This window comes from Phyllobates terribilis, unplaced genomic scaffold (assembly GCF_046119375.1).
Source record: "Phyllobates terribilis strain yellow unplaced genomic scaffold, ASM4611937v1 Scaffold_4__5_contigs__length_816908805, whole genome shotgun sequence".
Taxonomy (NCBI): Eukaryota; Metazoa; Chordata; class Amphibia; order Anura; family Dendrobatidae; genus Phyllobates; species Phyllobates terribilis.
This window is the reverse complement of record NW_027362764.1, coordinates 77,127,387-77,154,115: the sequence shown is the minus strand read 5'-3', so window position 1 is coordinate 77,154,115 and position 26,729 is coordinate 77,127,387. Positions and strand designations below refer to the sequence as shown.

At 41.1% G+C, this 26,729-nt stretch overlaps 1 protein-coding gene across 7 annotated transcripts in view; it reads left to right on the top strand.

Annotated features, from left to right (window-relative positions):
- Window positions 1-24,933, top strand: part of ARHGAP21 (Rho GTPase activating protein 21) — a 172,308-nt gene extending 147,375 nt beyond the window's left edge. For 5 of the 7 annotated variants that reach the window (XM_073677523.1, XM_073677524.1, XM_073677520.1 and 2 more), the window contains 17 exons: window positions 773-934; window positions 5,706-5,805; window positions 5,912-5,951; window positions 7,251-7,376; window positions 8,176-8,472; window positions 8,862-8,932; window positions 9,044-9,189; window positions 10,406-10,542; window positions 10,618-10,773; window positions 10,858-10,936; window positions 13,072-13,145; window positions 13,939-14,028; window positions 14,686-14,811; window positions 15,063-15,104; window positions 17,836-17,941; window positions 21,440-21,471; window positions 22,626-24,933. In XM_073677523.1, coding sequence (XP_073533624.1) covers window positions 773-934; window positions 5,706-5,805; window positions 5,912-5,951; window positions 7,251-7,376; window positions 8,176-8,472; window positions 8,862-8,932; window positions 9,044-9,189; window positions 10,406-10,542; window positions 10,618-10,773; window positions 10,858-10,936; window positions 13,072-13,145; window positions 13,939-14,028; window positions 14,686-14,811; window positions 15,063-15,104; window positions 17,836-17,941; window positions 21,440-21,471; window positions 22,626-24,278 — 3,437 coding nt within the window. In that variant the 3' untranslated portion in view covers window positions 24,279-24,933. The remainder of the gene's footprint in view (window positions 1-772; window positions 935-5,705; window positions 5,806-5,911; window positions 5,952-7,250; window positions 7,377-8,175; window positions 8,473-8,861; window positions 8,933-9,043; window positions 9,190-10,405; window positions 10,543-10,617; window positions 10,774-10,857; window positions 10,937-13,071; window positions 13,146-13,938; window positions 14,029-14,685; window positions 14,812-15,062; window positions 15,105-17,835; window positions 17,942-21,439; window positions 21,472-22,625) is intronic. The other 2 variants (XM_073677522.1, XM_073677519.1) reach the window with 1 other exon arrangement.
- Window positions 24,934-26,729: the final 1,796 nt, after the last annotated feature.

Below are 26,729 nucleotides of genomic sequence, written 5' to 3'. Positions count from 1 at the left end.
TGAAGGGAAGGGGGAATAGGTGAGCTGTGACATCACCTGTTGTGAATATTGGATCCTGAATTTATATAGAGGCGTTGTCTTTCATTATGTGCCTGTCTGTGATGATAGTGAGACTGCTGAAAAGTCATTTGTACAGAAATGGAAGCATCCGTCTAGTATTAGGCCTAGTGGGAAATGTGAAGTCTGCATGATTTCTGATCTCATTTTATATAGGTAGAGAGATGAAAATGGTAAAAAAAACTCAATTAATTTTCTGGTGCTGCTTTTGTAGAAGGCAGCCATGACAAATATATAGGCTTTTCAGGGACTTGGAAGTATTTGGGTGCTCTGACTGTACCCAGTATCTGTTCCCAGATTTTAAATGCTAAAATATATATATATATATATATATATATATATATATATATATATATATATATATATATATATATATATATATATATATATATATATATATATAATAAAAATTTCCCCCCCTGTAAAAAAATAAATACATTTTTGGGGATGTGTTGGAGACATTGTGCAATTGAACACTTGAGGATTTTCTGTGTGGGTGTACTTGGAGGTTTTTCAGCAGCTGGAGAGCCACAATATGAAGTTGCTGATTATTACTTTTATTCGCTTTTTGCCTTTTATACTTGTTTTTGCAATATTTTTTTTTTCTCATTTTTATTGTATTTTGTATATGCCTAATATTTCACAAGTTATGCTGAAAGCTGTTTGATATGTTAATAGTAATTCTGTGGAATGTTTTCCTTTCTCCCCCTTGCAGATGAGCCGACCAGTCCCAGTTTAGACCAGGAGATAGCAAACATTCCTGCCTCTGCTGTGATCTCCACATCTGTGCAGCAGCCGCTTCCCACCATCACTACTGTTCCTCCCAGCCCCACGTCTTCTGAGCCTTCATTACGTCGTCTCCATTCTCATGATAACGGTAATTTTTCACTGATCTTTTAGTTGTTTGATTTTAAAGGGAATCTGTGATCAGGATTACACCCTCTAAACTATTTTATATGGTCTTCTCCTCCATTACTGAGAAATCAGCGATTGAATTGATATGCAAATGAGGCTGAAGAGCTATGGTAGATCTGAAGCTTCTGTCACTCCAGCTCTATTCTCAGAGTGTCGTATCCTCTTGCTTGACTGATTGCTCCTTTGTCTGAAGTCACACAGAATTCCCCACAGGAGGTGGGGAATAGAGCTGGAGTGATAGAGGCTTCAGATCTACCATAGCACTAAAGCCTAATTTGCATATCAATTCAAACGCTGAATTCCCAGTAACAGAGGAACGGACTGGCCATGTAAAGGTGTTGGTGGGTAAAATTCTGCTGAATGAATCCCTTTAAGTGTAGCAATGGCTGCCTAGTTCTTGGAGTATACGAGTCAGTGTTACTGCAGTGAAGCTACATGGCACTGATTTAAAATCAAAAATATTTCGCCCAAGTAGCAGATCATTGGCGGTAATACCAAATGGACAACTCTGTAAATACGTTGCCACCTAGTGGTAAAAACTCAAAGCAAAAAAAAAAAAAACTCTTTTTTTTTAGAAATATTAGTGAACCTGTCAGCTGATTCTTGCTGCCTGAACAACAGGCAGCATTATCAGTCGCTATGTAACTTCAGCCCTTTGTTTTATTCTCAAAGGCTGCTTGAAAGCCGGCCTGGGACTATAGCGGACTAGTGTCTAGTCCAAGGGGTTGGTCCCCGGCAGCTTCTCCCGCCCTCCTCCCCTCGAGTGACAAGTGAGGAATGAATCCGGTATTGATGATTTAAAAGCATTGTGCAACCCGCAGTAACTTCTCTGCACAGCTGCTTTATACGTGCAATAAATATATTTCTGCCGGCCCGTGCCAAGTGGCGAAGGTAGAATGAGTCAACACGGGATATAATTTCTCAAGAATTGAATTTGCTTTTACTGTTTGCATACGGTTAATAAATTACTAAAGCCAGTGTATACACGCCTGGGCTTAATTTGGATAAAGCAATGATGGTTGCATCGTTTCCCTAGTAGGCGAAGCAATTGATTTTTTTTTTTTATCCCTCTTGTTCTTTTATTGGGTTGCTCAAAGGGGTATTCCCATCTCCAAGATCCCATCCCAATATGTAGTAGGTGTAATAATAATAATATTAGCAAATACCTCCAATTGCATATGTAGTATAGTTTTTCTGATTTGCTAGGTCTTTCCCCATGTGTAGGACCTTAGTTGCTAGTGGTCGTAACCATGGATACCTAACTGTCACTATATCAGTGGTCGTAACCATGGATACCTAAGGTCCTGCAATCCCTGCACATGGGGAAAGAGACAGCGAATCAGAAAAACTATAATACATTTCTAATTCAAGGTATTTGCTAATATTATTTTTACACCTACTACATATTGGGATAGGATCTCAGAGATGAGAATACCCTCTTAACCTTAGTTCTGTGTTTGTATTTTTTGTTTTTTTAAATTATGATTGGTCCCAGCTTAGAATTATCAAATGAAGTCTAAATCCCCATCCCTAAAGTTAAAGGGTTAAAAAAAATAATAATGTAAAATACAAAACTAAAAAAATTACTCCTTAATGCCCCTGTGCCTATATGTCTTTGGTCCCCTGCTGGTCTCTGTTAATGCGGCTCCAGTGATAATGTGTCGACAGCACATAAACAGAGACCGGTGGGGTTCCAGGGAAGCATTGGAGCATTATTGACTATGAAAATTGTACATTCACACTGAAGGCATCAAAACTATGAATTAACACATGTGGAATTATATACTTAACAAAAAACTGTGAAACAACTGAAAATATGTCTTATATTCTAGGTTCTTCAAAGTAGCCACCTTTTGCTTTGATGACTGCTTTGCACACTCTTGGCATTCTCTTGATGAGCTTCAAGAGGTAGTCACCGGAAATGGTCTTCCAACAATCTTGAAGGAGTTCCCAGAGATGCTTAGCACTTGTTGGCCCTTTTGCCTTCACTCTGCGGTCCAGCTCACCCCAAACCATCTCGATTGGGTTCAGGTCTGGTGACTGTGGAGGCCAGGTCATCTGACGTAGCACCCCATCACTAACCATCTTGGTCAAATAGCCCTTACACAGCCTGGAGGTGTGTTTGGGGTCATTGTCCTGTTGAAAGATAAATGATGGTCCAACTAAACGCAAACCGGATGGAATAGCATGCCGCTGCAAGATGCTGTTTTAGCCATGCTGGTTCAGTATGCCTTCAATTTTGAATAAATCCCCAACAGTGTCACCAGCAAAGCACCCCCACACCATCACACCTCCTCCTCCATGCTTCACGGTGGGAACCAGGCATGTAGAGTCCATCCGTTCACCTTTTCTGCGTTGCACAAAGACACGGTGGTTGGAACCAAAGTTCTCAAATTTGGACTTATCAGACCAAAGCACAGATTTCCACTGGTGTAATGTCCATTCCTTGTGTTTTTTAGCCCAAACAAGTCTCTTCTGCTTGTTGCCTGTCCTTAGCAGTGGTTTCCTAGCAGCTATTTTACCATGAAGGCCTGCTGCACAAAGTCTCCTGTTAACAGTTGTTGAAGAGATGTGTCTGCTGCTAGAACTCTGTGTGGCATTGACCTGGTCTCTAATCTGAGCTGCTGTTAACCTGCGATTTCTGAGGCTGGTGACTCGGATAAACTTATCCTCAGAAGCAGAGGTGACTCTTGGTCTTCCTTTCCTGGGGCGGTCCTCATGTGAGCCAGTTTCTTTGTAGCGCTTGATGGTTTTTGCAACTGCACTTGGGGACACTTTCAAAGTTTGCCCAATTTTTTAGACGGACTGACCTTCATTTCTTAAAGTAATGATGGCCACTCGTTTTTCTTTACTTAGCTGCTTTTTTCTTGCCATAATACAAATTCTAACAGTCTATTCAGTAGGACTATCAGCTGTGTATCCACCAGACTTCTGCACAACACAACTGATGGTCCCAACCCCATTTATAAGGCAAGAAATCCCACTTATTAAACCTGACAGGGCACACCTGTGAAGTGAAAACCATTTCTGGTGACTACCTCTTGAAAATCATCAAGAGAATGCCAAGAGTGTGCAAAGCAGTCATCAAAGCAAAAGGTGGCTACTTTGAAGAACCTAGAATATAAGACATATTTTCAGTTGTTTCACTCTTTTTTGCTAAGTATATAATTCCACATGTGTTAATTCATAGTTTTGATGCCTTCAGTGTGAATGTACAATTTTCATAGTCATGAAAATACAGAAAAATCTTTAAATGAGAAGGTGTGTCCAAACTTTTGGTCTGTACTGTATATATATAAATTTCTCCTACGCAGCTCCCTTGCCAATGCTTCCCTATATATATATATAATTTTAACTTCTTTTACAACCTTGTAAGTGGTTATATTAAAATGTCCCTTTTTTAGGCTTCATTCAGAAGCTGCTGAAAACCCATCAGCCCTGTCTTTTCACACATTCCGCAGAAGGTCACTTAATTTTGTAGGGAAATAAATGCCCCCCACCATGTGCATGGGAGCAGTGAAAATACTATAGCATCATAGGACTGCTGTGGTTTTCCACTGCAGCATGGCCGCTGAGTGTGAACACAGCTTTGAAATCTTAGGGAGGCGGGGGATGCCTTGCAGTTTTAATAATGACTTTAAAGGGAATCTGTCACCAGGTTTTTGCCACCTAATCAGAGAGCAGCTTAATGTAGGGACTAAAAGCCCTGATTCCAGAGAGATGTTACTTACTGGGCTGTTTTGCTGTAGTTTTGCTAAAATCAGCAGGAGATTATCACTAGAGGACTAGTAAACCTGCTGTCATGTATACCTCCATATTCATGAACTCTGTATAACCCCGCCCCCACCACTGATTGCTGTCTGTGTACACTGTGCATAGGCAGAAAGCTGCAAATCAGTGGTGTGGGTGGGGTTATTCAGCTCAGCAGAGAGAGAAAATCCACTGTGCGTGAGGTCAGGGGATGTAATCCACTGTGCGTGAGGTCGGGGGGGGGGGGTGGAACCCACGGTGCGTGAGGTCGGGGGGTGGAACCCGCGGTGCGTGAGGTCGGGGGGGGGGGTGGGACCGACGGTGCGTGAGGTCGGGGGGGGGTGGAACCCACGGTGCGTGAGGTCGGAGGGGGGGGTGGAACCCACGGTGCGTGAGGTCGGGGGGGGGGGGGTGGAACCCACGGTGCGTGAGGTCGGGGGGGGGGGGTGGAACCCACGGTGCGTGAGGTCAGGGGGGGGGTGGAACCCACGGTGCGTGAGATCGGGGGGGGGATGGAACCCACGGTGCGTGAGATCGGGGGGGGGGTGGAACCCACGGTGCGTGAGATCGGGGGGGGGGGTGGAACCCACGGTGCGTGAGATTGGGGGGGTGGAATCCACGGTGCGTAAGGTCGGGGGGGGGTGGAATCCACGGTGCGTGAGGTCGGGGGGGGGGTGGAACCCACGGTGCGTGAGGTCGGGGGGGGTGGAACCCACGGTGCGTCAGGTCGGGGGGATGGAACCCACGGTGCGTGAGGTCGGGGGGGGTGGAACCCACGGTGCGTGAGGTCGGGGGGGATGGAACCCACGGTGCGTGAGGTCGGGGCGATCAAACAGGATGAATGTTTTCCACTCTTAGGACTTGGTATTCTTCGTTACTTAGATTTATTTTTATGCATCTTACTAATTGTACTCGGCTACATCTATTCCGCATATTATATAACTGGTCTGCTAACCCGCAACCTAATTGTATTATCTCATTAGAGCCCACCAGGCCCAGCGCTCTCGAAGTCCATTCCACTTCAAAAACTGAAAGGTCCAAATCCTGCGATGAAGGACTGGATGAATATAAGGAGGCAAAAGCGTAAGTTGCGGTAAACCTTACTTCATTCCTTGGACAGATTTCATCATGTAACAAATCATCTGATCATTTTCTTCCCAATTTCTTTTTCTTTTTTTTTATGCGGCAGCAGCGCTCTGAAGCATGTATCCAGCTTGAAACCCATAAAGGTTTGTTCTGCTCGACTTGCTGTATGCAAATGATTTGTGTATTTATCACTGTTCCCGGTGTGCTGCGAGGAACGAGTCTGCCCTCCTGATGTGTTCTGGCGGCCATTGTGTAATGGGTTTAGACTGATCTTGTAAAGATAGTGATAGTGAGAAGTCTTTACTCCTTTAACTTAGAATTATAATTATGGAGATCCTGGTATTTTTTATAGGTTCTGTTATTTGCACAGTATTCCATTCATACAAAAGCCCCAAAAAACAACAAAATGAGCATGTACCCTACAGCAATTAAATAGTAATAGTACATGTGAATAGGATAGTTTACTTAAAGATATATTGATCCAAAAGGATAAAAGCCATCTCACAGCGACAAGGTGTACCCAAAGCGACAAGGTGTACCCACCACGACAAGGTGTACCCGTTGGGACAGTCATAACCTGTGTAGTATTAAGTATTTCTACAGAATTGAGATTGTTGTATATGACTTACATTATACAAGAACAGAAAAGCTATATACCTCAAATTCTATAAAGGCATGTTAATACACGCGCTGTACATTTATCTGATCATTCCATTAAATTATCCCCATTTTTTGCTGACACCACACGCCGTGCTTCATAGGAAGGCATGGACAGGAGAATTGCTGCATTATGGAAGCTATTGATTTTTCTATTAAAAAGAAAAAGTCCTTAGTAATGGGATATGGCCAGAACGCCAATCAAATTCATCCAAGACTGCAGTCAGTACAGCATAACCTGTATTTAACAATTCGTATTCTGGACATTGCACCAAAAATTGCCAAAACGTGAATATTCACAGTAAAGCATGCACACAATGGCCAGTCAGTAATTAAAGAGGTTGTCCACTACTTTTACATTGATGGCCTATCCTAAGGATAGGTCATCAATGTCTGATCAGTCGGGGTCCGACACTCGGCACCCCCACCGAACAGCTGTTATTTGTGGCCGGAAGTACTCATTTGCTGGCTGTCTTCTTGTAGTGGCCACCGCAGGGTACTGCACATCCGCCTCTTATTGATTTGAGTAGGAGACGTGTAGTACCAAGCCTCGGCCACTACCAGAAGACGGAGCAGCTCCTCAAGTGAGCACTTCCGGCCACCCATTTAGGTGAGCCAATAATCAAGGAGAGGGCGTTGGTAGGAAATGGGCCAGCAATCACCCAAAAAATGAGCTTAAAATTCATGTTATCAGCAGAGAAAACATGTATTGTATGTGATCGGCTTGTATAAAGGGGCCATAACTCTGATGGGTTGGGTTGTACTATATATGTTTTTTCTTTCAGGGCCCACAGAGCTTGCAGTCTTCCGAGGACTCTGAGTCCAGAAAGGATTCTTCCTCTGATGTCTTCATTGACTCGAACAAGGAAGGCTATTTATACTTCCGGCAACTGATCACCGATAAAGGAAAGGTAAGCAAGGATGAGCGTTCAGCCTGAGTAGGGGTAGGTTTATCACAATAGACCATCTCTCGCTTTGGGTCGAGGGCATAGAAATATCAGAGAGCAGAATAAAAGGGTCAAACATGCACCTTCTGCCGATCAGAACGGTCACCATGAGACCTTCTCCCTGGCTTTATATTGTAGGTTCTCTAGTGCCAAGCTAGAAGAGCGAATCTTATGAAATTCAAATTCGTCCGTTCAAATTCTACCACTAAATTGGATTCGCAACAAATCGAAAGTACTCCAGAGCCTCCAATTGTCCTGAAAAGATGTGGTTGTTCGTTTTAACACCACTGATAAAGCAAGCGGCAGCTGCCAGTTATGTTTCCCTCTTTCATGGACAGTGCCTCTCCTGACTTCAGACAGTGACTCTCCTATCTCTCTCCTTTTCAATTAAATCTGTAGTTTTCCCTGTACTCACACACTATCTGTATTGCTTCTTCAGTGTTTTATGACTCTCTCTCCCTATCTCTATGGCTAAACAGTGATCTGTGACGTCCTCTCACTATCCAGATTTACCAGAAAATGGCTGCTGCATTTCCTGCCATAGCTTTTATATAGTCTTTGATAGACCTTTCTGATTGGCTATGCTAAACCATGCAATGTGGTAGTTGCCAGGCATTAAGGGTACTCTGAGAATTCCCTAAAAAAATTCAATGTAAATTTGATTGAAATCGATTTGATCATCTCGACGAGCTCTTACTTCATTTAGAGTTAATCCAATATATGATATTAAGTAATATGGCTTTTATACCATGTTTATTACCAGAGAGTTGGTGGCAGTATGAGGCCTTGGAAACAAGTATATGTTGTCTTGCGCAACAGTTCCCTATATCTACACAAGGACAAGAAGGATCAGATTGGACACTTATCCGCTCAGTCTGAAGAAGAGCAGCCGATAAATATTACCGGCTGTTTAGCCGATATATCCTACAGCGAAACCAAGAGGAAGAACGTGTTTCGGATTACAACCTCCAACCAGGAGTATCTCTTCCAAGCTAAAGACAGGGATGAAATGTTGGCATGGATCAATGTCATTCGAGAAAATGGCAACCAGAACGATGAGGTATGGCTTGCTTAAAGACCTGTATGTGTTGGGTTAAGAAAGGACGTTACAAGAGCTCATCAGGCGTCCCACAAAACCTTGCTCCTATGTATAATCATGAAGCCCAAACTTTTCTAACTTTGAAGTCCCATTCAAGTATAACCTACATGTTAAGTCACGTATGGATCCTGGGCACGTCATGTCAGAACCCTACATTTGGTGGTGGTAATGGTTCCTGACGTATAAACCAATCTTATCTGTGGAGCTTCACTCAACCAGTAGTACATTTTTGTACCTCATTTTACCCCCGATGTGTGCAAGTCTCCTGGGAAATTCAATTTTGTTCTATGATTTTAGTCCTTATATATAAAGTACAACCTTTTTTTTTTTTTTTACCCCTCTCCATTTAGGAAACAAACCAGGCAAGCAGGGACCTCATAGAAGAGCAGCGGAAGCGCAAAGACTACAATGCAGCTATGAAGTAAGTGATTTTGAAGTTTTTCTTTTTTTCTTTATTTATAACGCAATGTTGTCTCTCTTTTTTTTTTTTAATGAGAAAAGTAATTTTTTTCTTCCTTTTTATTTCTTTCAGATCCTCCAACAACAAAACCGAACCGTCCCCCAAAGCTGGCCGACCACCCCTCAGTATACCAAATATCCTCAGTACTAAAGCAGATTCCAGGCTGCAGAGTCCGCACTCCCCGAAGCAGGATTCTGAGCGCAAGCTCCTCAACAAAGGTTCAGATTTACCATTATTTCTACATTGTTGCTTTTTTTTTTATTATTTTTTTTTTTAGATTAACTTCTTTATCTTTACTGTATTGTTTTGAGTATAAAGCAAGCTCTGGATCCCACTCCATAGATGACAGGTGCTGGCTGTGTTATACAGTTGGTATCTGCTTCTGACAGCTTGAAACAGTATCAAATAATTGTAAATTAAAGTCCCGTAGGCAAATTTATACTCATAACACTGTTGCTTGCAGCACTGGGGTCCAGGGTTCAAATCCCACCAATGACCAAATCTGCAAGGAGTTTTTATGTTCTCCCCGTATTTGCGTGGGTTTCCTCCGGGTTCTCTGGTTTCCTCCCACACTCCAATGACATACTGATAGGGAATGTAGATTGTGAGCCCCAATGGGGACAGTGATGATGATGACCATAAAGTGCTGCACAATGTGACTGCATTTATATAAGCAAGTAAAGTGAAAACACAAAAGTTTTGAAAACGCTCTCCCACCCTCTCCCCCATTTCCCTGTCTAGAAATACAGAAATGTTAAAAGTAAGAATATTTGGCATTGCTGTGTTCATAAAACATCAATCTTTCGAAATATAAAATTTTAATCCATATGGGAAGTGCTGTGAATAGGAAAAAAAACACCAGAATTGCTTTTTTTTTTCATCTTGCCTCCTCCAAAAAATGTAAGAAGCAATCAAAAGTTGGTATGCAACCCCAAAAAAGGAAACCCCAAAAAAATGCAATTCCCACAGCTGCATGGAGTGAAGAAAAAAAAAAAAAGAAATTGAGTTATAAAATTACGATACAAACCAATTTCTTTTGCAAACATCATTTTTTAAAAGCAGCAAAGTCTAAAAAAGTTTGTTTAATTTAAAAAGTGTTTGACAACCTCTTTAAAGTAGACCACCCCACTTCCCACCTGCCCTCCCACTTTATTAACTCAGAGTTCGCTACTCAGTATTTACGAATGTGTCTTTGTAACCAGGCGACTCCCATTGTCTCCGATGAGTATTATTTACCGTGTGCGATGTAAAATAAATAAATCCCGCAGCTCCTAAGTTAGCGATGAGCCTTCCTCTCTCCCATGACATTGCAGGCTGCTGACTCACGAATACTTCTGTTAATCACTTGACTCATTCACAGGCCGGTCAGTTTACAGGGTTGTTGAGTTCACGGAGGCTTACTACTATATGTATTTATTTATTTTTAAATCCAAGATGAGACCAGTCCGCCTAAAGACAAAGGAACGTGGAGGCGCGGCATTAATAATATCATGATGAGGGGTAAGAAGCGGAGCAGCGGTGGTACCTTTGGCGTCCGCCTCGATGACTGCCCCCCTGCCCAGACCAATAAAGTAAGGCTCGTTTCGCCTGCCCTTAGTGTCCCTCTACAGTAGTATCTCAGCCTTACCCGGTTTTTGCTATTTCAGTTTGTCCCATTGATCGTGGATATATGCTGTAAGTTAGTAGAAGAGCGAGGGCTGGAGAATACTGGGATATACCGAGTTCCCGGGAATAACGCCGCCATTGCCAGCATGCAAGAAGAGCTCAACAAAGGATTTACAGACATCGACCTGGAGGACGACGTATGTTGCTTCAAACCCTATTTTTGACTTTATGGAAGAAGCGCAATGTCGTATTTTTAACTTGGCTTTCTGTTTGTTCCCTAGAAATGGCGGGATTTGAATGTCATAAGCAGTCTGCTCAAGTCTTTTTTCCGTAAACTTCCAGAGCCCCTGTTTACTAATGGTAAGAAACATTACATTAATGAATGTGCGGGCTGCGTCTCATATACAAAGCCTCTTCATTTGCCCATCTTAGTGTCATAGAGGGGATTGTGACCATCCTCCTTCACTATGAGCCAATATGCAATCCTTGTCATAAAGAGTGGCCTTGGAGGACTCAAACCATTCATGTAATTTGATTTGATGCATGCAATACTACATTTCACCAGTAGTGACTGCTACAGGGAAAATGTGTAGCCTGGAACTATCTCGCCAAGCGATCAACTGATCGTCTGATTTGAAGAAGCCGGGGATGGTTTGTCACAACCCCTTTATTAAGGTTTCCCCCTTCACGCTCCATTAGGAGCTGTGTTCACTCTACATAAGGCAGGAGCTAGCTGTGTTATGCAGCCAGCGCTGCCTCTATCGACGCTAGCTATTACCGATCGATGCAATTAAACAGTTTATCTGCCGAAGTCTGTCTCTGACATCGACATTTAAATGGGTCCTTCCCAATGAGGCGTCTGTTCTGCTGTCCATCCACACCCTCCCACTTTGCAATAGCGGAGTGCTGATGTTTTTCCATTGGCACTCCACTATTGCAATTGGCTCTTGCATGAAGGGAAGGAAAAAAAATCAAAATCGCAAAAATGAAAAATGTCTGCGTCCGTAAGGGGTTAAAGTAGGAATGTCCTGTTGGTGTCTGGTTCTTTGTATGGAAGGGTTTTCTTTTTTGTTACATAAGCACTCTTGTGTTCCACAATGCAAACCAATACGTGGCGTTATAGAGACCATGCATTAATGTGATGCCACGACTAAGGAAAAAAAAGCGCTGCTCGATGTGATTGCATCACTAGCAGAGGATGAAATGGGAAGAGCGCAGGGTGTTTGGCTCTGGATGACGTCCAAGGGGTTCTGCAGCGATTCAGCTCTTGACCTCCTTAAGCAGCAGTTAATGCTAACACTTAAGTGCACTTCTGTTACAATGTGTTGACTATAACTACATTAAGTCACGCTATGCAAGCTCAGGTAACAGGAGCCGAAGTCCCAAAAAAATGCAATATTTCTTAATTCATTGCTCGCAGGCATGTACACACAAGCATTGACCAACTCTGGAAAGCCCGCGGCCTAACGTGAACTTCACTTTTCTTTCCTCTTGTGCGGGGTTTTGGAGCCAAGTGCCAGTCTCGTCGAGTTGCAATGCCAGATACAGCCCCATACACAAGTGTCGTTCTGCAAAATTGTAGCCATTTTGTTCTAATCTTGCAAAACTTAAATCATGCAGAAGATCAGTTTCACCCAATCATTGCGAAATGCAATTTGAGTGTCCTTTTTGACTCAGTCAGCGGTATGTTGGCGTACTTTTTTTTTTTTTTTTGTCTGCTATATAACGGACAAATATAACAGCCGCTATCCTTTATACTTCTCTCTTTAGGATTTTCCAAAACAATAAAAGCTATATTGTCCAAATTTGGTTTAAGTATGTAGTATGTAGTATCACCTGCGCTCCCTCTGGTGTAGCCTGCAGACAGCAGATTGTATCATGTCACCCTGTTTGTGACAAGGCCTCCATTCACTTTAGACCAAAGTCGGCCAAACCCGCAAATATTAGGATTGGCCAATAGTCTTAATATTTATAGGTGTAAGGGGGGGTTCCAGATTCTTCCCTAATTGATGACATTGAATTTGTTATTGAATTTCCATGACCGATAATTTTTCTTTTTTTTTTCCTAGTGGTGACAGGAACAATAGCCGGAGCACTCAGGCTGCTCCTCTCTATCTTATGGTGCAGTCAGGCGGCCATATAACACGGGCGACAATCCCATAACAATACTTGGACTGGCTGGTGGCTCTCCTGACCCGAGCGTGATAGCCGGTATTTCTATTCAACTCTCACACTCGGGTCGGGAGAGCCGCCAGCCAGTCTGTCCACTGCGATGCCGTCATCGTCCATGTTATATAGCAGTCTGATTGCGCCCTTAGGAGTCCTCAGCCGAGCGTTCCTATGTATGGGGCAGTCGGTGGAGTTAGCGGTCAGCCTAACCATGTGCTATCTAATGTGTATGGGGGGAGGGTGGGGTTAGAGTCAAAAATGAAGTTCAGGCCCAGACGAAGCCTGTAAGGACTTATTTGATCTGTGTGTATGTATTTTGTTTCCAGATAAATACAATGACTTCATTGAAGCAAACCGGAAAGAAGACCCCAAGGAAAGGCTCATAACACTAAAAAGACTGGTAAGCGTCAGCTCCTCTCCCGCCATAGTAGCCATTAGTCCTTATTGGTTCACTTTCCCAAGATTAGGTCTAAATGATATTTTTAGAAAGAATTCTTTTACAAAACGTTTGCATTCCTAATTCTGGGCCTTTTGTAGGATACAAGTCGTTCTGATTCCTTTTCAGAATTGATTCCCTTTGTCTTTGCACATGGATGTAAATTTGTTCATCTTTTTTGTGAGGAGACCATGCGGCCATATGTAGTCCCATACTAGGCGCCTTTTTTACAACCAAGCAACCACTGACTATAAACAGAATTGAATTAGGACTTTTAGTTGCCTATGTTTATTTTCGCACTTTCAGATTTAATTTAAAGGGGTAGTTCATGACTGTGATAGTCAGGATAGCTCACCATTATCAGACAAGTGGGGCCAAACACCTAGCACTCCCACCGATCGGCTGTAGTCAGCTCTGTTGGCGACTGGATGAAAATGGTGTATGGAGTCCAAACAGCACCACGTAGTGGTCATTCTGGGTACTGCAGCTCAGATCCTAGTCACTTCAATGTATGGCTGAACTGCGGTACCGAGGGACAGCCACTATGCGGTGTATGGATCAGCGCTATAACAGCTGATTTGAGGGGGCGGTCGAGTGTCGTACGACCATTAATCATGATTTTTATGAGCTATCTTCAGTATAGCTTGACGAGCCTGGACAACCATTAATGGTGACCTGGTGTCACAACGTTTTGTGATGCCCATAAATGCTGCTTCTCTCATTCCTTAGATAATGTTTTTGTTTTTTAATTTTGCAGATCCATGAGTTACCTGACCATCACTTTGAAACTCTCAAATTCCTTTGCACTCATCTGAAAACGGTGGCAGAAAATTCAGAGAAAAATAAGGTGACTAGTCGGAAACTTTGTCCTGTTGTCCTAAAACATTGTTCTGCTAAATTGCTTAGATCTAGGGCAGCAGGGTGGCTCAGTGGTTAGCACTGCAGTCCTGTGTGCGGTCCTGTGTTCAAATCCCACCAAGGATGACATCTGCAAGGAGTTTGTATGTTCTCCCCGTGTTTGTGTGGGTTTCCTCCGGGTTCTCCGGTTTCCTCCCACACTCCAAAGACATACTGATAGGGAGTGTAGATTGTGAGCCCCAATGGGGACAGTGATCATGTCTGTAAAGTGCTGTGTGGAATACAATGGCGCTATATAAGCATAATTTAAAATAAAAAAAATCAATGCACAATTTGAAGACTTTGAGGAAGAAGTATGATTGCCACTGAGTACTTTTATTAAGGTGAGATGGTCTTCTAGGGACAGTCCCACCTTGTATGTACTGATCCAGCCTTTGTAGTTAATAGGGAAACCCCACAAAGGCCTGTCCTCCCCCACCAATAGATTTATAGTCTTGCTGCCCTCGTTAAAACTGCACGTACCAGTATAATCCATCCATGAACTGTCTGTCCGGTAACTTGCCACCTGCTCCTTTTGTCAGTAGTCCTTCTTCATCATTGGCCATTGCTGTACATGCTTTAATGCATTTTGACTTTTCTTTACTAGATGGAGCCCAGAAATCTGGCTATTGTGTTTGGCCCAACTTTGGTCAGAACATCCGAAGACAACATGACGCACATGGTCACGCACATGCCTGACCAGTACAAAATAGTAGAAACCCTCATTCAATGTGTAAGTGACGCAATCCATATATATATATATATATATATATATATATATATATATATATATATATATATATATATATATATATATATATATATATATATATATATATATATATATATATATATATATATATATATATATATATATATATATATTTACTCAATCCAGAAAAAAGTAAATAAAAAAAATATATATATATATTTGTTTGCTAAATTAAAGGTCTCACTTCTATTATGTTCATTTTGTATTTTTAGCACGATTGGTTTTTCAGTGACGAAAGTGCAGACGAACTAATTGTAAGTATTTTCCAGTTTTTTGGGGGTTTTTTTGTTTTATTTTGTAAGGAGGTAACTGGAAGACGGAATAATAGTGCAGCGCTGGCAACGCTGACTTACAAGACCATACTGATATGAATAAAAGGGAAAATCCTTAAAGTCCAAAATAGTTGGAAAACTAGAGACCATTCATCTATGTTGTAAAAATGTAGGTGTAGCAGAGCTGACGGTGTTATTTTGGTCTGCCGTATGATTATGGTATACAAAAATACCTAGAACATTTGCTATGATGTCCTTGTATTTCTGCCTTCATAATTTACGGTCTGTTCCAGTATTAAATACAGTTAGTAATGTACTGACAAAAATATGACTGATATTTGAGGTTTGGTGAAAAAAATCAATAAGTAAAGGATACTCTAAGGGCATTATTTCTATAAATTCATGTATTTTTTGGTTAAAGCATTTTTACAATAAGGTTTCATAAAAAATGTTGAAGCTAAATAGTTCTACAGCCTCTAGGTATCAAAGTACATGGCAGAATGCGGTAACCGCTCTGATGGCAGGGTTTGTAAGCCTTATCGACCATTCCTAGGTGCATTTACAATGTACAATTATTGCAAATGAGCGTTTTTTAGGGGCTATTTGCTGGCGGTTTAAACCGGATTTGTGACCTATTTAAGTTCTGTAAATGTACTGTGATACATAGAGGCTGCAGAAAAAACTAATTTGTACAGAGGCTGTAGAAGCTAAACGGTCCAACATTTTTAATGAGACTCAATTGTGAAAATTATTTTTATCCAAAAAATAGTTGAGCGAGTGTCGTTTAGGGAACCTCCTATACAGTGTGAGAATAAAGGTAGTGAGAGATAAGCTCTGCAACACTATGGTACATCACACAGCGATGATTTTCAGTCCACACATTGTATAGCCACGGTTAGGGTGTAATTTCACTTTTAAAGGGCCATCATCTGTCCTCTTACTATGACTGCTCACATCACCTGCCTGATTTTTGGAGTACCGCTAATCACTGTAAAGTGGCTTATAGACCCCCAAAAAATGTAAAAGCTGGTTATTTTCAGGATTGTTCACGATTTAGTTTATATTCATTTGCAGGCTTGGAGTACACACATTTGGCTGCTTGCTTATTCATGCTAATCTTCACTTTACAATAATATTTTTTTTCCCACCATTCCAACATAGGTTGTGCAATGTCTGATGGCCTTTAAATTACTTCCTTCGAGTTTCCTTGGAGCTGTGCATTGTGCTGTTCCTCTATAATTCCGCCTGGACGTGTATAAATAAACTGGGTGTTGCGGTTTCCTTTGCCAAATAGGATTGCGTCTTACATACTCATACAATCGGTGCTGAGAATGTAAGACCGGTTTCACACGTCCATATATCGTAGAACACCTGACCACTCAACAGGAGATCCTCAGCTGGTCCGCACACCACAGTCCATACTTGGACCGCAAAATAAAAACCTGTGGATCCGGCATAAGGACTCACTGAAACTCGAACGAGAAAATCTGTCCGGGTTAGTGTTTTTTGTTTTTTTTTTCTAAAAGAGTTTGGTCAGTGTCCGAGTTTAATCAGTTTCTCAAACTTTTTTTTATTTTGCACGGAATATTCGTTTTGGGATAAAAATCATAGATATATAAACTATTATAGCTATACAAAAGGCCAAAAGCGTAAAAAGGAAACGCAGAAGGACTGACCACAAACAATTTATTTCGGAACTTGTGTAATAAATGCCAACTCATGCAATTATGAGAAACAAGAGACTCAAGAGTTAAACTGGCATCATTTATAACATTTTATTAACAATATTCAATGACATATAATATCAGTCATAGCTAAGAACATAGAAAAAACAGCAAAGTGCCAGCAAAATGACGGGAAACAAGATCTTACCAAAGAGTCAGGTGCCGTCAAACTGAAAGGTGGGGGTGATGGGAAGGAACGCCTCGACGCGCGTTTCGCCGGGAAAGTACAAGCATTCTCAAAAGGCTGGAGAGTGTGGCTCTGCAGGATCTTAAATGCCCAAATATGGCGGTCATGTGACCACCACATGACCTTTGTCAAGAATCAGGTTTTCAGTTTGATAGCGCCTGACTATTTGGTAAGATCTTGGGGGGCCCCCAAATCACTGAATTACATTTCACTACTCTTTTGGCCATTCTCTTTGGCTAGAGGTCTGTTATAATATATGGTCCTCATAGATGAATACCTGCCCACATTGTATTTTATTATCAATATGATGGCAGACCGTCTGTTTCCCTGCATTTTGCTGGCACTTTGCACTTTTGTCGTTTTTTCTATGTTCTTAGCTATGACTTTGATATTATGTCATTGGATATTGTTAATAAAATGTTATCAATTATGCCAGTTGAACTCTGAGTCTCTTGTTTCTCATGAACTATTATAGGTACGGGTGCGATCTGTGAAAAACACGTATAGCACTTGTATGCAAAGAACGGACTTGTGAATAAGTCCTAAGAGTTTGTATCGTGGAATGGAAACTCTTTTGCATATTACATTTCCAGGAGAAATAAGAGGAACGGCACAACAGAGTTCTAAAGAAGTGATGCTCCAAAATTGTTTTTCCATGCAAGTAATTACTCCAATGAGTCAGGAGAGGGGACGGGTCCCCATTGCTGAAAAAAAGCTATGCAGAATGTAATGGTGGTAGATTTCTAGAATAGTCGTCTTTTTCTGTGTGATGATGTTGAAGATCTCTGTTTGTTAACTGTAGACAGCTGTACAGGAGGAAAGCACAGTAGAATCTCAGCCAGTGCCAAACATAGATCATTTACTCAGCAACATTGGAAGGACCGGCTTGTCCCCTGGAGACGTATCAGGTAACTCTTGCCTGTGCAGACAGCGTTAACCCGCAGGCTACACAGACACACACCAGCCTCTTCTCTTATCAAGAGGTTCTCAGGTTCTAAGAAATGCTTCTTCTATCTTATACTCCTGCTTTATGTCCCTTCAATCCTTACAAATCTCCTTATTTTGTGTAAAGGATAATTTCACCCAAAGCTGAAAAAAATGTTTTTCTATTGAATATCTGCTACTTTGAACCCTTCCATTCACACTTCGGAGGATCGTCCATTTCATTTAGCATTCTTACGGAGGGGGAAGTCCCATCTAAAAGCTCTACTTTGTTCACAAGTTTTAGGTGGAATTATCTTATTGGCCACAACTGGTTAATATTCGTTTTTTAGTTGATCTGATGTAGAGTACAGGTTTTGTATTACTAATAACCCTACGATGAACTATTGTCGATGCAAGCTAATATTATATGTAAATGCTCTGGAGTGTAATCTACTGCATGGTCCTGAAAACAGATTTCGGTTTTAAAGCAGGGTTGCACGCTTGACAAATTAAATGTCACCCAGAAAGAACTGAGGCTATGTTCACACGTTGCAGAAATGTTCCATATAGATTTTGAAAAATATTGTGTAAAACTTTAATTCACGTGACTTAAAAAGAGACAATTAAAAGATGTCTAGGTTGAAGAGCAAATTTAGAGTTTGAGACTTCAGTCATGTTTGGAAAGGTCTAATTTTGCATCGCATTCCCAACTTAATCTTCCTAAGATGAAGATTTTTGAGATCCAATAAGGCAGATTTTGATAACTTGTTGCCAACCATTGCCTCTTTTTTTTTGTGATGTGTTAGAACATGGCAGATGCTGACCATTTACCAATATCTATCTGGTTGATCTGTCATGTTGTTTTCTCTTGGTCACTGTGCTTTAGTTGAAAAGTTGTTCATGCCGATTTACAAATCTGCATCCCATGTGAGTTTAGACCAGGCCACTGAAACACAGCAGTGACTGAGCGGTCGTTTTATCTAAACTGTCATTTCGGTTTACATCATTGTTGTCCAAGGCAACTGCTTTCACTTGACGGCATTGTTGTCCAAGGCAACTGCTTTCACTTGACGGCATTGTTGTCCAAGGCAACTGCTTTCACTTGACGGCATTGTTGTTCAAGGTGACTGCTTTCACTTGACGGCATTGTTGTTCAAGGTGACTGCTTTCACTTTACAGCATTGTTGTCTGAAGCAATAGCTTTCACTTGACTGTATTGTTGTCCAAGACGACAGCTTTCTTTTTACATCAATGTTGTTCAAGGAAACGGCTTTCAATTCACGGCACAGTTGTCCAAGGTGACTGTTTTCTGAGACTAACCGGAAATGATTAGGCATTTATAAAATGACCGTCTGAAATCCCTACTGCATGGCCAGCCTTGGCGTTTCTATCCCAAATTAAAAAAAATGTTCCACTATTGGTGAATTAGTAAGTCTTGTTGAAGCCACCAATATATCCATGATTCCAGTATATCCTGGCAATGCAGTGCACTGTCTCCCTGGTCATAGCACTCTTTTACCACTGCTAAATTGGATGGAAATGTGCAACCCTGCTTTAAAACCTGATATTTTAATTTCGATATGCCTCCTAAGCAGAGCCGGCCATTATGTAGACTCAAGCAACATTTGGCTCACGACTGTTCTCCTGTCCAGCAATAACACTGAGGCACGGAAATGGTGATGGGCTGCAGCATCAGGAATATTGTTTCAGTCTACAAAATGCTGGTTTCCTCTAAAAATATGAAGGATAACGATAAGTGTAATTTCAGCTATGACGTGTACTAAAGTTACTCTCCCTTCTGTCTTTCCACTTGCAACCTGTTCCTTGGCTAAGTACTAGTATCACAGGCGCTCTCGGCAAATTTCCCCTACCTGCTATCGCACTAACCAAGCATGTTGTACTGCACAATAATATCCCTTTATAATACACAAGTGATATTACTTTACTCATAAACTCCCGTAATTAGTATCTGTATACATAAGCTATGACCTCACAACTTTCAATGGATGGAGTTGTGATGTCATAGCTTAGGGAAGTTGTGATGTCATCACTTCACATATCGAAAACTTGTGTATTATAAGGACTACTGCACTCCCTATTGTAAACTTTCTCAGACGTCACCGGGGATCCGTATAAAAGCATGTGGGTCACCACCTCTTGCTTTTATTCGCTTGCGGAATCCCTTGATGACTACATATACTCACAATTTTTACAGTAGAGCGTGTGCTAACTCATATCTCTACATAAATCTTGGTTCTGAGGGCATTTTTTGCTTTTGTTTGTTTTTTTCCTTTTCTTATCTTTTTACTGTACCAACCAATCTATACTGATGTGTAAACAGGCGAAATGGGAGGAGTCTATCACACAGTGATGTCACTAGTGGATTCTATGATGTCACTTATGGACAGCTGGAACTGTAGGAAGAAGGAGGATTGCTGCCCACATTGTAGCTGCCTTGTCTGCAGAAATCCCCGATTTTTCTGAATGGACTTTGATATTTTCCAACTTTATTTTTTTTTTCCCTAATTTATTTTCATTTTATTTTTTATTTTTTTATTGGAAATCTGATATTTCATTTTAAGAAAACCTGCACTGTACAATTTTTTTATTTTTCCTGCTCAGCTTAATTTAAACAGATCAATGCTACTTTCTTAAAGTCTTTCTGCCGTTTCTTGTTATTTCTGAAGCAGACCCTGAGGAGAGATAGCATGGTATGGTGGTCTACTAGTCTTTTTAGTCACAAGCATTAGCCATGTGTCTATAAGGGGTGTGGCATGGGGCTCAGCTCTCGCATTATTTACCTATGTAGAAAATTTACCATTCCAATTGACATTGTAGAACGGCCAGCTAGCCCCCTCCTACTCTCTTTATTCTTGTCTAGCCTCAGTTTTCTTTCCCTATAATTGATTATTTGGTGTTCATTCCTCATTTCATAACAGCGGTAGCCCAGTCTAGTTACATACCCCCCCCCTCTATAATACCAGATGCTGAATTTCTGCTACTCTTCAGCTTTGATTGCTCATTGGCTCTGCAATCAAAATACGTAAAAAATAAATAAATAAAAATCTGATTTTTTAATTTTTAGTTCCCCTATGTATTCAGTATTAAAGGGATCCAGATGTAGAGTAGCCTGGTTAAGTTTGGGAGCCTCTCGCTCTAGATCAGCGTGCTTAGACAGGTCTTTTTAAACATCAGTGTTTTTTATTTATTTTTTTTGTTACTTTGAAGTACAGGGGGTTCCTTGCCATTCCTCTCATTGAGCTGGTTCTGCCTACAATTCACAGCATCCTTTCATGGCGGTGGCTTTCTGTGGTGAAGCTTGCATCTTCTGTGAGCTATGACTATCCCCTTTGTTTTCTTTTGCTTTGACACATTTTGTTCTGTGCTTGTCCTTTCCATGAAGCCTAGCATTATTTGTCGCCACCGTGTATCTTGGCAAACGCCACTGACACGTTGCTTTCTGTTATGATTTCTTTCAACAGATTCCACTACTAGTGATTCGGCAAGATCTAAGGTATGTGTCCGTTATTCCCCTTACATGTGTGTCCTTCACCTATCCTCCTCTCATTTGTGTAGCAGTCCTTCTGCAAAAGTTGTAAGTAATTGGATTTTCTAAGAGTGCATTGATGGCTTATGATTAGGCTAGGGTCATATCACCTTATTTTCTCTTATCCGAGCGAATAGTGTGGTGGTTGGGAGGAGTGTGGTGGTTGGGAGGAGTGTGGTGGTTGGGAGGAGTGTCATAGCGCCATCACATTCCACAGTGCTTTAGACCTAGTTATCACTGTCCCCATTGGGGCTCGCAATCTAAATTCCCTGTCAGTATGTCATTGGAGTGTGGGAAGAAAACCAGAGGAAACCCACACAATAATACTGGGAGAATATACAAACTACTCACAGATGTCCGTGGTGGGATATGAACCCAGGACCCCAGCGCTGCTAAGATACAGGGCTTAATTTAAAATTAGACTTTTTTTGCACGAAAAAACAATCACAGTTCAAATTTTTTTATTTTTTTTTTTTAGTTTGCTCTGGTATATTTAAGATACACTGTCATGGTTTATGGGTTTCAAGTTCAGTCCTACAGTTAGATTTAAAGGGAATCTGTCAGCAAGTTTTAATGTGAGATGAGCATGATTTAGGGGCAGAGAGCCTAATTCCAGCGATGTGGACCTTTTATGAGGCTTCTGCTTGTTTCAATCAAAAAAATCTGAGTTTTATTAGTAGAGGACTAGTTGTCTCCTGCCACAGTCGTCCTGCTCTGTATGTCCCCTCCCCCACCCTGATTAGCGGCTATTTGTGTACACTCTGCATAGACAGAAAGCTGACAATCAGTGGTGTGGGTGGGGTTACACAGAGCTCAGCATTGAGAAAACAGTGATTTTATCAAAATTGCACCAAGCAGCCCAGTAAGTGACACATCACAGCACTCCGATAACATAGCAAAAATTTAATAACATTCCCTTTACTAAAGTAGTCTCCAAGTATTTTTTTTTTTTTATTGCAAATGGTCCTTTATTGGACTTCCATGTTTGTTACAATTTTAGAGAAGAATAGGATTGCAATAATGTTTTTTTTTTTTTTTGAATGAATGAAAACTTGTGTTTCTTTTGTGAAGAACACTTATAGATTACATGTAAACCCTGGTTTTCCAATTTTTTTTTCCAGGGTTCTTGGGGATCTGGAAAAGATCAGTATAGCAGAGAGCTGCTAGTGTCCTCTATTTTTGCTGCAGCCAGTCGAAAGCGTAAGAAGCAAAAAGACAAAGTTCAGCCAAGCAGTTCCGAGGATGAGCTGGACAACGTATTTTCTCCTCAAGAAACACAAATATCAGAGAGTAGCAAATGTGAAACTCCAAAAAATAACAACGTGCCTCTAAAACCCAAAGCACTGATGCTGAAAATAAATACAGAGAATCTAAGCATAAGTGATTCGAATGCATGCATGGATGTAAAACCCAGGAATGACAGTACCCCTTCTGATGAGCCAACTACTCCCTTAAAACCCTCTAGTTCTCCAGACATTAGACAGAAATTGACTGTCCGGCCTGATGACAAAAAGATATTCCCTTCCCAGGAGAGCATGTCTGATTCAGGGACTGTCCTCAGCACTTCATCCCAGGCCTCCATCCATCGACCAAAACCTAAGATCATCATTAGCCCCGATGTAAGGAGCAGTGACTTTCTCACCGCCGAGGTGAGCTCCATCACTTCGGACTACTCTACAACATCATCAACTTTATACACGGTTGGGCTGGAACCAAACCTAATAAATCATGAGGTTCAGTCTGTAGCAGAAAGCAAAGGTGATGAGGCCGATGATGAAAGGAGTGAATTAATAAGTGAGGGCAGGCCGGTGGAAACTGACAGCGAAAACGACTTTCCAGTTTACGCTTCAAGCAATGCATTTTATAGGCAAAATCGGTTGAAGGTGGAAGAGTTCTCCCATGGTAGTCGAAAGAACTCTGAAGGAAGTGCTAGCTGCACCGAGGGGAGCTCAACCCCACGGATGGATAGCCGACGTTTTAGTTCTCATAAACTTATTGAATGTGATACTTTATCAAGGAAAAAGTCTACACGACAAAAAACGGACAGTGAATGTTCAACTGAAGGCAAAAATGACGAAATCCCAGCATCTTCTAATGTTACAGAGGTATTCGACAAAGGAAGTCTTTCTGGCAACGTAGACTTGTCAATAAAAAATGACCCGGAAAAGCATGAACTTGGGTGGAGGCTTAAAATAACGGACAGGCTTAAACTGCGCCTTAAAGCCTCTGCCGATGATATGTTTGGAATAGGAAGTCAAAAAGCACACGCCAGCGAGAATAGAAAGAAGAAGAATATTCGTAGGAGGCACACCCTCGGAGGGCAGCGAGACTTTGCTGAAATAAGTGTTTTAAATTCTTGGAAAATCCACGAACCATCTCGCGGTACTGAGTATGAACTTTCTGCTGTTGATCGATTGAAACCAAAGTGTCCATCGCAAGACCTCTCAATCTCCGAGTGGCTCGCACGAGAGCGTTTACGCACTAGCTCATCGGAACTGAGTACGGGAAATCAAGAGGAGTCCTCTTTACAGAACTTAAAGGAATCATCAACGCTAAATCCACAGACATCATCTTCATCCCAAGTCAACTCTGCCACCTCCAAAGATGGAACTGAAAATCTCTCCGACTTGACTTCTCCACAGTCAACTGATCAATTAAATGGGGAGAGCTACCAGAGCAAGAACAAAAGTAACTTTAGCCCTGCTGTCGACGCTCACCCCCATAAGCTGTCTGGTACTCAAGTCGCGAGATCTACTTTCTACCAGTACCTTTAAAGAACTTCCGATGGGACTTGTATTGTAGTATGACAAGTCGGTGAGCTTAAAGCTTGCCTATATCTTGAGTAAAAATTCCAATCTATATTGTTCTGTGCCTGAATTAGTTTTTATTTTTACTCGTCTGCAGCCTATATAAGGGCTGAATTCACTCTTAGGCCCTGTGGAAAGTCTTCAGAGCGGCCGCAACAACACAAACACTCAAATGGAAGTACTTCAAAAATTTGAACAAATTTGTTTTTTGCTTTTCGATTGCGCATCATGGATTCTGTAACCCAGGGTTTTCTTGTTAGCAGACATTCGCTATGTAACAGTCTCCCTATTTCTTTTTTTATTTTTTTTGTTTAGTCACCAAGAAAAGTGCCTCATTAAAAAATTAATCTGGTGTGCTAGGGTGCCATATTGTTACATGCTAATTGGAGAAACCTGTTGTGAGCAGAACATTTTAGCAATTTCCAGATTTCATTAAATTTTACCGATTTTTAACAGGTGGACTCAGCGCTTCCATTCGTTGTGCATTCCGGTAGATTCAAGTTTTTTTTTTTTTTTTATATGGCAACTTTTTAATACAGTTTTATGTGACTTGAATTTTTAATCTTTCTGTAAGATACAGTAATAACTTAATGTGTATAGAAATATATAAATATATATATTACATTGTGTATCTTTTCTTCAGATACCGGATTTGATATAAATATTGTAAGATAGGCATGTAGATAGTAACTCCTGGGTGAAACTGGTTCTTTCATTGAAAAGAGTATAATTCTGCATGACGATCTAATACCATCCTGTACATGCCTGTGTGCATACCCACTTAAACACTGGAAATAAAATTGTTTTGTTGATTTTTTTTTTTTTTTTTAATTTCTAAAAAAAAAAAATTAAATGACACAAATCTTTTCAAAGTAGCAAATTAAAATTGTAAAATTTTTAAACTCCAATTTAAAATAAGTGTGTATATATTGCATTTATATATGGATTATGATGCCCTCTAGTGTTCTGTGGGTTCCGTATTTAGAACGTCCAGTGCTGGCGAGAAGCCGCCTCTAGTGCACGGATTCTTATTGGCTGGCCTGTACTATGTCAGTAATTGCTCAGTTGCCCATGTACCAGGTTATAGCACTGAGCAATTGAGCATCTGAGACCACCAGCATTGAACATGAGATCAAATATGATTCTGCAATAGACCCCAAAGCTTGCTTTTTTTTCTTTTCTTATAAAATTATTCCAATTGTCGGCTTGGTATGTTGGCAGGATTTCCCACAAAGAAGTATTATTTCATGTCCGAATCCCCGCTGTATAAATCACAATGAACGGACTGGCCGTCTGTTCTTCTGCCTCGAGCGTGACCGCTTCATGTATTTCTATGCAGCTGTCGCGCTCAGCACTGTCGAGCTGCCGGCCAGTCTGAGCATTGTGTTTTGATCTGTCTGATTTTTATACAGCCATCTGACTGCGTCCTTAGGATATGTTCACAAATTTCACCTGATTCTGCCAGATCTGCAGCTGCAAATCGGCACAAAATTGTACTCATTTTGGTTCCAATTTTGGTTTACTTAGTACTAAAAGGGCAAAATAAAGAAAAAATACCTATACTCTCATCCCAGTGCAGGAATATGGCTGACCTGCTTAGTTCCCTGCTGTTTTTGTATAACCCCGCCTCCTGCAATGACATCACTTCCCTTGTGACCCCACCGAGGTCTCTGATTGGCTTCAGCAGTCACATTGGATAAGATGTTTTACAAAGACCGGCAAGGGAGTCAGGGAACAGATGTTAAGATTAATTGTAAACTTTGCAAAAATAATTTATTTATTTTTTTCCAGATTCATGGGCATTCTGCAACAAATGTGGATTACCTTCACAATTCAACTCTATGGGAAAAATCCACAACATAATCAAAATCTGCCATACAAGTCAGTTTCTATGCAGATTTCGCCTGGATTTTTTATTTTTTAGGCAGCGTGTAGATGAGATTTGGTAAAATCTCATACAATTTTTCGACTACCGGAAAACCGCGCTCTATGTGTACATACCCTTAAAGTTTTGTATAAGCTGTTAGTGATGGTCTTTAGTGTCTCTTTACATGCTCCAATAGTTAGTCTGGATCACAAAGATGTAGAATTGAAAGTTCCCAATGTTTCTTAATATTTGGATCTATTTCTGGTTTTAGCCTAAAAAAAACACAAAAAAGCAGAATGTGTTTGATCTGGGCCTGACATTGGCTGACAAGGAGGAAAATTGCCCACTTGGATGAGTCCACATGGAAAAACGTTTCAATGGTCCTGAAACTATAGAATACGGACTATATCAGCAATGTGTGAATAAGGCCTAAAGGGTAAATGTAAAGCCGGGTCTTAGAAAACCATATACTCGACCTGACTGTCCTGTATCAGGACGTCTGCTCATGCTTCTGTAGGGTTAGCTGATGAAACACAAGTGGGGAAGTCCTG